Consider the following 10696-nt stretch of genomic DNA (forward strand, 5'->3'; position numbering starts at 1 on the left):
TTGAGTTTCCCACCCCTTCAATACTGATATGGTCTGTTCCTCATACTTGTTGTAGGAGTTTGTGTGTGCCAATAGAGCTTGTGACCAAAGTCATTTCTGGCCCACCCTCACATGAAAAGTTTCTGCTGAAGAGCAATTTTCTTCCTCTGATACCCCTCCTGATAAACCAGAGCTGGTTTCTGTGACATGGTGGCTTCCAGCACAGCAGCTGCTGGTAGTGAGGTGATATTGTTAAGCATCAGAGAAGGGTGACAGGTAGGCTAGCTTGCTGCTGTGCTATGTAGCCTGGTGGTGGGATGTAGCTGTGCATGCAGATCAGAGGTCTCTTCCCTGTAAGAGCCACATAATGCATGGCTTTTGGCAGGGGGAAGAGGCAACTGCCAGCCAGCATGTATTGCAAACTTGATTAATTCCCCCACGGGCTTTGGAAGTGGGGAGATAACTCCCAGACTCAGTCTTGTTATATACAAAAGTAATGGGCCATATACCTTAAGCATTACATGTGTTGTGGGTGTTTGTATTATGGTTATTTCTAAACTTGATTTTAAACAAACCCTCTGTCCTGGGTATTAAGCTGAGATAAAAAAAAAAAAAATATTCTGAGTGGATTCATTTGGTCAAAAGACAAAAAATGTGTCTCAGCAGAGATGTTCGCATCTGAGCTGGTCGTTAGTCAGTAACCCTTTGAGTTATAGCCTTACTGACTATAAGTGAATCTCAAAAGGAGATGTCTGCATTGTAGCTCAAGAGAAATATAGCTTAGCAGGTGCTGGTGTGTTTCCTTAGAGGGAGAAGCAGCTCCACGGGCTGTGGATCTGATGCAGGCCTACATGTTCATAGGTAGTTGAGGTGTGAGCAGGTCATCAGTTCCAATGCTGACGCCCTCATTCTTCCAGGTGCCAGGAGACAGTGGAGCTCTCTGGGACAGGAGGATCAAGGCAATGTCCTACACAGTGCTACTCACTATACAGCTAAAATTGTTAATGGGGCTTCTTTGGATGTTGCACTGCTACTTGAGAATGGTCACATTTAAGTGCTTCTCCAGCTGTCCTTGTCTTCCTGCTGCCTTCTCTCTCTACTTCTGAAGTAATTTATTTTCCCTCTTTATCCATGTTGCATGCATTCAGCATAAATATACAGTCCCACTGAAACCATACTGCCTTCGGCAATACCCATCCATCCCATCTCTGCCACTCCATAAACATGTTTCCGGTTTTGGGATTTTTTTTTTTTTTTAACACTATAGTCCAGATGCTTAATTCCAAAAAGCAACCGCAGTGTTATGGACATGTATCCTGAGTAACAAACGACTGCAAAACCCATCAGCTTCCACAAGATTTCACTCAGCTGCCAAATATCGAAAGATATATTAGGAAAATGAAAAAGCTTTTGGGAGACAAAGTAGTATCTAAGAACATTAGGGAATGCCCTGCTACACACCATCACCTCAGCTCTGGTCTGGAAGTGGTGCAAAGCACCCCCAGGTCAGGAGAAAATCCATGGGTCTTTGCTCATAAAAACCTGTACTTGCTTACCCCTAAGCATAGCAGTAGCAGTGATGTTCATGGATTCATGGAGTGGAAGGACTTTAACCATGTTTCACCTTCATGCCAGGGAAGATGGAGATTACTTCACCTCATGCCTTTATGCAGGCACTTGGAAGAATACAGTGCCAGACACAGACAGTAAGATCCTGAGCAGAAGCGCTGTGGGTTTACTGTTACTGTGGGAGGAGGTATATTGCTAATGGCAGCCTCTTGAACTGCCTTCTTTGTCTAACAGATTTTATGTGGCTCCAGGCCATAGTTCATTGAGCTCCAGAAAAATATGACTTTTAGGCTGTGTCATTAGTTTTTGCAAACATACCTCTGAAAGCAATAAAAGTCTTGCTGTGCCCATATCAAGGGAGAAAATTAATCATATGCTTAGTGAATATGCAGTGATTTCTCCATTTTTATACTGTTTTATTATTAGCTGATATATCATCATATTACAATCTCCAATTCAGCTGTGCTTAAGTCCCTTGTTTTGGTGTCTCTAAGTTTCCATATACCAGACGGGGATAATACTTCCTTGGCCTTATGCTTTGTCTGTGTTATCTCCTACTGGAGACAGTTCAGGGTAAGGAATGAATCTTATTTCATGTATTAAACAAGTCTGGAAACCTACCGTTGCCTTACAAGAATTTCTAAAGATTTTTTTTTTTTTAATGCCTCCACTCCGAATGTTCCAAAATCTTGAAGAAAATAGTTTTTAACTGCTAAAAAAAATTTCTTGTTTCCTGTCAACATTTCAAAACAAGAGAACAACTTGGTTTTTCTCATGCCATTTTTTGGTTTAAAAAACCTGAGATGACATTTAAGAGAAAATGAGAATGTTCTGTTTCAAAACCAGAGTAAAAATAAAAAGCTTTTATTTTGACATCTCCTGGGAGTGAAAATCAAATTTCCTCTTGTTAAACTATTTTCCAACAAAATCACTTTTGACATGTTTTTTGGTTTTTGGTTTGTTGGGTTTTTTTAGGGTTTTTTTTTGAGTGGAAGGAGAAGGAACTGGCATGAAAGTGAGTATGTTGAGTCCACGTGGCAGCACATGGGCTGGCAGTGTCCATGAAGTTGGCTTAGAGAATGGGGCATTTCTGGTATGCAAACCAAGCTGTGTAGATTTGAGATTGTAATATATTTTTAAATAGGTTGCTCCATACATGCTTTTCAGTTTAACACTTTATTGTTAAGCAAAGTGATAAGGAACATTTTACTGTTAGATCCTCAGATAAGACAGTTCCTCAAGCTCCCAGCTTCAGCCTGCCACTGAAGCAGAAGGGGTTATTTTAGCATCCTGCAGAGGAGTCTGTGGCAGCTGATGTTGCTGAACAGCACAGAGACACTTGCCTTGATTAGGCAGTATTGGTGGCATTTTCACTGGGCTCTGAAGTTGATGCGTAGGAGAGTTTCTCCTGCATCCGTGTGGAAGTGTGTGTGTATATAAAGTGGCTGTGAGAGTGTCTCCATTCCCAGTGTGTCCTTATGCTTGACTTGGATTACTTTTCACAGAATGCCTGTGCACACAGACAAATACACACACCTCCACCCCTGAAAGGTTTGTCACTGTGATGCAAGAATTTAGTCCTGTGTGGTAGCAAGCCAAAGAATAACCGAAAGAGTAACATCAGTGTAGAGATGTCCAGCTGTCTCTTGTCATTGCCAGTTCCTATAATTGTAAAAGAAGCAATTGATGTCTCCTGTTCCTCACCTTGCTTTGATACCTCGGGGCCATCCATAGTCAGAGCCTCAGAATATGCCAGGCACTGTGCAAACCAGAGCAATTACAGTCCCTTAATGACAGAGCTTATAATTTACACATAGGACAAGGGACAACAGATGGATACAAACAGATTGGAGGAGGACTACACATCCATGCAGTGGTCCCACAACAGTCTACCCTTGAAGCAAAGGTTTCAGCTTACTAATGTCTGAGCCTTTTTGCAAGTGCCATGTTGAAGGGAAGAATGATGATTGAATCTGTGGATGTGTAGGGTGAACAAATCCCAGCCAGGATGGTTATGGAGGGACTTGTCTGAATGCCATGCAGATGTAAGATAGAGAATGATATCACGAATTTATTGGAGGGGTGAGTGAGTTCATTAGCAACGACTAAAGGATGATTTGGGGATAGGCAATGAAGGGCCTTGAAAATAGAGACCATTAGTTCATCTGATATGACAGAGAGCAAAGAAAAGGTATAAGCAGACAGAAACACCTGGGCAAAGCATTGGGTTAATGAAAGCTGGAGAAAAAGGTCCTGTACTGGTGGCACCACTAGAACTGACGATCTGAGTCTAGCTGTACAAATACTCCAACAAGACTAGACTTTAGAGATAGAAGAGATCAAAAGAATTTCAGTCTGCATCCTATTGTGTGTCTCTAGAAAATCAGGTCTAAATTGCTTGTTCTAAAATCACGGCCTTTGAAAGTCATCCATATTATTATAATAAACCATGTCCATTGCTGCAGAACTTAGAAATGAGATGAGAACTATGGCTCTACTGCATTAGCTGCTATACAGGTATGAAGTAGTGCTGAGATCTTTATAGGAAACTTATTTTCCCCATTGCTACTCAGTTTTTCTTGTTGTTTGCAAGGGAAACTGTTGGGATGTGATGTGGAAGTCAAGGAGGAGAGAGGTACATAAAAAATTAGAAGAAAGATGGAAGAAAGATTCAAAGGACAGAAGTGCAGAGAGAACAGGTGAAGATACCATGTGGCTATAAGGATGGTGGGTTGAAGGAGTTGACACAGAGGAAAGAGTTCCTTTTCAGAGCAAATAAAACACCCTAGTGAGCTGAAGTGGGACTGTGGGCCCTTGCTTTACTGCTTGTGCAGCTGCTCCTTCCAGTTTGAGTGGGTTGACTCCTCCCTTGTTATTCCCTTGTGCTGACTGTAGAGCATATCTGAATAGCAAAGAGATTTGCAATTAAGAGGAATGCTTCAGAGAGCTAAAAAAGCTCTCATTTTTGCTGAATGTATATTTTATTGAATCTTTTTTCTTTTTTTTTCCTTTTTTTTTAAGCTATTCAATTAACAATTAATAATTTTCAGGATGGTTGCCTGCTTTTGCCAAGCACTGAGGTTTGACCCCTAGGTCTTCTGGCCAGCAAATAAGAAGACGAGAAGCCGATGTTACCACTGCTAAGAAAACTGTTGCCTAGGTACCTTCATACTTCTGCAGTGCTGAAAGGGAATAACCACAAAAAAAAGGGTGTGTTTGTAAGCAAACGCTTTGCTTTTCATCTGAGAGATCTCAACTACACCTCTGCTCCATCCATCCTACCCTCATTTTGTGCATCAGGCCCGGGTAGGAAAGGCTGGGGGGTAGCAGATGGGAGGCTGACTGTTGCTCAGTTTGGAAAGCAGCTCCTAACATTTGGCTCACACCTGTCAGCAGACACCATATACACTTGTTTATCCTCCTCTGTACCATATGTTTCTATGTAAAATCAATTCCAATGATCTATTGCCTTACATCTATCACTCCTATTATGGTCGTAACTGAGCATTTCACAGTCGTTAATGCATTTACACCGACAGTGTCCCTGTTGCGTAGGCATCTAATATCACCCACTTTACAGATGGGTTAGATGAAGATCGGATCAACAGCTCCTCAAAAGTCTTTTGGCACTTCTTGTTGAAATCATTGAGAAGGAAACACATCTTCAGGAGATGTGATTTTGGGAAAGCCAACTACACACTCAGTTTCACCCAAGGAATTTCCAGTGGAGTCAGGAATCCCTCTTCTGGATTCTACTTGAGTGCTCAAAATGCTGGACCATTCTTAATTTCTTGACATAGACCTGTTCCCTGCCTTTGCAAGAACCCAGCAGACTTGTGGTTGATGGCGTCCAGTCTTTCTACACCCTTTGCCAGTTAAGCCTCCATCTCACAACTCTCCATGTCCTCACTAGGCCTGGAAGAGATGCTGTCCTTGGCAGAAGATTTGGTTAAAATGTTAGTTAAAAACCTATTCGCCCAATGTAGCGATAGCAATCAGCTCAAAAGTGTTCTGCCCAAACGACAAAAGTTGATAAGGACCAAGAAAGTACTTCTGCTGCTGTGGAGACTGTTTCTTACATTCCTTCTATTCTTTGTATTCTTGCTTGCCTCTCAGAAAAGAACTTCTTCGCAGCCCTTCAGATTTAAAGTCTATGTAGGAGAGGAATAGGGTTTTTTAAAATGTACTGTACGTACCTATCAGTCACCTACTTATTAATTATAACTAAAAGCATGATTAATCTGTCATGGATAAGGCTGCTAAGTAACCTTGATCATGCTAATGCATTTCTGTCACTTATACAAAAGGCAGCATTATTATCAGTTTTTATATCCATGTGTACTAAAGCTCACATATACAACAGCTGCAGAGCACTGGTAGTGGTCTTTCTGCCACAGATGGGATGCAGTTGCATCATGGATGTCTGTATTGCCCCCACAGTGCCTGTGCTGTGATTTATTTCCTCAACACTAGTAGGATATAATGATGTTATCTTTTGCCTTCTAAAATGGATAACAACTACGGTTATGAAAAGTATTTCCAGAGGCTTATAATGACAATGACTGGAATTCCTCTATGGGAGGGGTCAGCATGGGGACCAAGGTGCTACTTAAGCCCTGCTGTGAGTGGATGCTGAGATGCGTAGGTCGTATACGGATGTGAATGTCGAAGGAAAACAATTCTTTTGAAGAGCATAATGCTTTTCTTTCTGTGGGGTTTTTTTTGTTGTTTTGTTTTTTTTTTTCCCTGAATACTTTATTGATCCATTTTTTATTAGATTAGATGTTGGAAAGTTAATTTTCAGGTACCAAACTCAAAATTTGTAACCACACCTGTAACCCCTGTGCATCCATCATGTCAAGCAGTCAGTGAGTGGATATGCTAAATCACAGCTAAGCTACACTGTTTAACTTTTAAAATGTTCTGAAGAAAAGCTTTTCAAAGAGAAGAATGACAAAACTGACACCTCCAGAAAGCTAATTATACCCTATGGTATTAGGAGCAGAAGACAGGTGGGTCACCCTTTGAAGGAACCATTCTACTGATGCCTAAGTGACCTGTTCGGATTTGATGCCCTATTCTGGATTTGTAAAGTATGAAGAATACAACCATATATAAACTAAGGAGAAAAAGACCAACTTCAAATTTATCTTTTACACAGACAAGCTTTTTGATTAAATACAATAAACTTTTATATAAGAATTTTGATGTGAACTGCCTGAAACTAAGAAACTTCACTGCAAGATGATGTCTGCAAGATATAATCTGCATCCCTCCTGTGCTGCATGCCTCAGTGACCCAAATAAAGAAACTATTCTGGTTTTCATCTGAATAAGCACCTTGCTGTGTGCAGGCAGGGTCTCAGTCAGTAGGTTTCTGAGCATACAAAATTATGAAAAAGTCCTGAACGTTTGTACAGGGTAATAGTTCTATTGTTCTTAAGCATTGCAGCAGGCAAGTCATGGTCAGTGCGTGGTGGGAAAGTAGAGGAAGTTTAGTAAGAAAATATAAACTGCTGCAGAACAAGTATTGTTTGTGTGGCTTTGAGAGTCCTTTGCTTAGTTAACTTTCTTTTTTATAGCTCTTTATTTACCACAGTTTGGTGTAATGCAGTCCACAGCAAATTGTTTGTAGCCATTTACATATATTATAGTGACACGTAAATTTTTAAGGTCACCATTGAATTTTTGAATGCTGTCCTAACATAGCTATTTCACTCGTTGCTTGCAAAACTGTGCTCCCCAACCCTTTCTTATTAATAAACATGATATCCTTCTGTTTGCTTTCCTTTCATTCTGCACAGCTGTACCCTTCTCTTTCATCAAGAGACAGTCACAATTTTGTTTGTCACACTGAAATACGTATTTTTTCTTCTTTATTTATGAATAGCATGCTTGGATTTTCCTTATGGAATAGAAATTAAAACAGCACTGACATTTAGAATGTAAAGGAATTGCTCCAACTGATTATAGTCATGTTAAAATGAGTCAGACACTTTTGGTCCAAACTTCCTGACATACACATCCATATATATTAATCACTATGGCATCATTGAAGAACTATTTTTATCTTAGTAATAAGAGCTGAATGCATTTGTCAACTTTTCAAATTATATTTAATCCAGTGAACATACAGGCAGGTTAGAAAGACACTTGCTCTCTCAAATAATAGCAGAGCTCCATTGTACGTGTCTGAAAATGATGTGCATGTAAAGGCATGTAAAACATTTGCAGTGTAGGTGAGAAGCACACTGTAAAAGCACAAAATAAATGAGGTTTGCTTAAGAAGAAGTAAACTCACCTGTCAACAAATGCATGGTGTATTACAAAGATAGGATCATTTGCAGAGCCTTGTACTTGGGACATGGAGCCATTCATGTAGATGTGAAGTGCGTTATGCAAACCGCTTTGAGATATGTTTGATATTGCAGTCCGTGGATCAGCAAAGCCTGTATATTCAAGAGGAAATTGTATTCTGATATGACAATGTGTATAATTCTTTTTCCAGTAAGACTGAAGATCAAAGTACCTACTTTCACTTCATTTGCGTTCAGCTTTTTAGGCAAGGCTTACGAAAACATGTAAAGGAGTGCTAATATATTTCAAAGGCATAGCAAAGATGAAATTAGAATAAGCTAAATTAAAACTCCTGCCATGTAGCTAATGCAGCATGTCAGCAAATGTACTGCTTAATTGCTTTATATTTTTAAATTTCTTTGTCCATTATGTCTGGCTGTTAAAAGGCAACGTAATCCCTGCAGACATTTGCATGTGTATATTTATTCATGTTGAGAAAATGTATTAACTTTATTTTAATTTTTGATCTCTATACTTATAGGTTGTTAAGATAAAACTGACTATTATATCTCGTCATATAATCAGTCATTTAATATTGTTTGCCTCTATAGAACACATTCTTTTATTGATAGGAGCCAACACAAAACAAGCTATGATATTTACAAAATGACTTGATAAATAATCAATAATCTTCCACAATCAGACTTGTAGGATGGAAGTCTGTGGATTGCTGTTATTTTGGAGGGCTCTTAAAATATGAGCTTTGAGAAGAGGTCACGCAGTCCAACCCCCAGACACAAATACATGAAGATGAGTTTCTCCATTAATTTGTAATTTGGTAGCCTATCCCTACCTCATCTCTGATGTTAGGTAGTCATTATCAGCATCCTGACAGCCAAGCTTCCTCCCTTTTTGTAAGGACTTCTAACAAAAGTCAACTCAACCATCTGACCCTTCTTTGGGATTTTCCCGGAGAATAAAAGCAGAAACTTATTTTGTCCTCCCAATATAGTCATTAACCTGATGCTAGTTCTACTCTTTAACCCATCTTACAAAACCTGTCTCCTTTCTCCCTTTGATTTGATATATTTTCCTTTTAACAGTTGTACTGTGATTATTAAATGAAAATTATTTACCTGTATATCATTCTGAAACACCTCTTCCACTTATATTCAGCTGCATTATAAGTACATTTAAGGAAGACAAATTTTATGCAGAGTCTAATCTGTTTTATATCAGATTTGGGATAATTCTTAATATTTCTTAATATGTTGAAAACACTTGATCTAATAATTCATAGAAGAATATACAGAATATTCATTTTGGCTCTGGACAACTTTTCATGGAACATCTGCACATGAGCAATTTATCTTAATAATCAAAAGCGCTATACGTGGGACAGCTTCAGTAACCAAACCCTCCAGCTCCCAGTTAATTGGGTTGCATTCAGTCAGTGTCAAAATTGACATCATGTTTAACCATGCACATGAGAAGTTTGAAATGGGGTAGAGCCAGTTAGAAAGAAAATGTGAAAACATGAATATTTTTTCGGAGTATAGGAAACTTTACTGAGGTGGCTGCAATAAAATCAACTCTATAGAAAATGTGAGGCTACAGATCTACAAGCACAGTGAGTTGAAATAAGATCTTCTTGTCTCCAGACAGGGGAAACTGCGTTTTTGCCACGTGCCTTGCTCTGTGCTGTGCCTTCCTCTCCCATGCATTAACTGTACATCATCACCCCTTCCGTAAACGGATATAACTCTCTAGTCTGGCAGTAAACTACCCTGGAGCGTGGGATGTCATTTTTTCCCCAGGCTACTGAGATACAGTATCTCATGTAAAGGTATCATGACAACCAGTGTTGATACCAAAATTGGAAGGAGAGCACCTGACTGTTGGATGGAGGAGATCGCATAGAGAAGCAGAACCATCCTTGATGGCAGTGAGCTGTTAAATCATCTCGCCAGTATAGGAAGCTGTAACATTCAGACATCCTTCTAAATCCTCATGTAATTAGGTGGCTCTTAGAAATAGCCATTAAGGCATATATCACTGAAGGGAATGCAGGTTTTACCAGTGATTTTGAAAAGATTTTTAAGAGATCATAAACCTGATTCTGCTCCTGCACAGAGCCCTGTAAATCGACAACAGTGATCCAGTGGATCTGAAGTAGCTTTTCTGGAGCCAGGCCAAATTAAATCCGATAAGCATTTAGCCCAAATTTTATTTTAGGAGGAGCTAATGATGCCACTCAAAATTAAGACCGCCTGACAGTTCTGAGGATGATATATAGGTGGTTCTCATTGAACATGCAGTTGGGTTAGGTATATGTCTTTTAACAGAGTATATAATTATATTAACTGCAGATTTTACAATCTAATAAGAGACCACAGAAATCCATGTACAATCAGTCAAGTGCAAAGCGTTATATATATATTGAAAGGAGGTGTTTTCCTCATTTGCTCATTTGACACTGGCTTGTGCACTGTAAGTGTTCTTAGCAGAGCATATGCAGAGCTCAGAGAGCATTAGCAGCATTCGGTGCTACAGGGATGGAGGAACCATTCCAAAAGTCCTATCCCTTCTTATGGTCTCAGTGAACTGGTTAACATTTGTGGCACCCTAATATCACCGAAATATTCGTAACAGTTTTGCAGGTGGTTGTTTTAGCTGCAAAACTGTTTTTCTTACAAAATCTTAGTTTTGCATAACTTTCTAGGGCAGTGGTTAGGATATCTGGGACTTTAAAGGTCAGATTCTGCTTTATAAATTGCATGTTGAAGGGATCAAGTGCGCCCTGAGGGGATTGTGTACACCTTCAGTAAGTTTGCAAATGAGACCAAGTGGAT

The 10696-nt window shown here is 39.6% G+C and overlaps 1 protein-coding gene across 1 annotated transcript in view; it reads right to left on the reverse strand.

Annotated features, from left to right (window-relative positions):
* LOC104511016 (tyrosinase-like) overlaps positions 1-7992 on the reverse strand; it is a 30843-nt gene extending 22851 nt beyond the window's left edge. Inside the window, exon 1 of the mRNA XM_010153458.1 lies at positions 7849-7992. Coding sequence (XP_010151760.1) covers positions 7849-7925 — 77 coding nt within the window. The 5' untranslated portion in view covers positions 7926-7992. The remainder of the gene's footprint in view (positions 1-7848) is intronic.
* Positions 7993-10696: the final 2704 nt, after the last annotated feature.

Source organism: Eurypyga helias, unplaced genomic scaffold (assembly GCF_000690775.1).
Source record: "Eurypyga helias isolate BGI_N326 unplaced genomic scaffold, ASM69077v1 scaffold6536, whole genome shotgun sequence".
Taxonomy (NCBI): Eukaryota; Metazoa; Chordata; class Aves; order Eurypygiformes; family Eurypygidae; genus Eurypyga; species Eurypyga helias.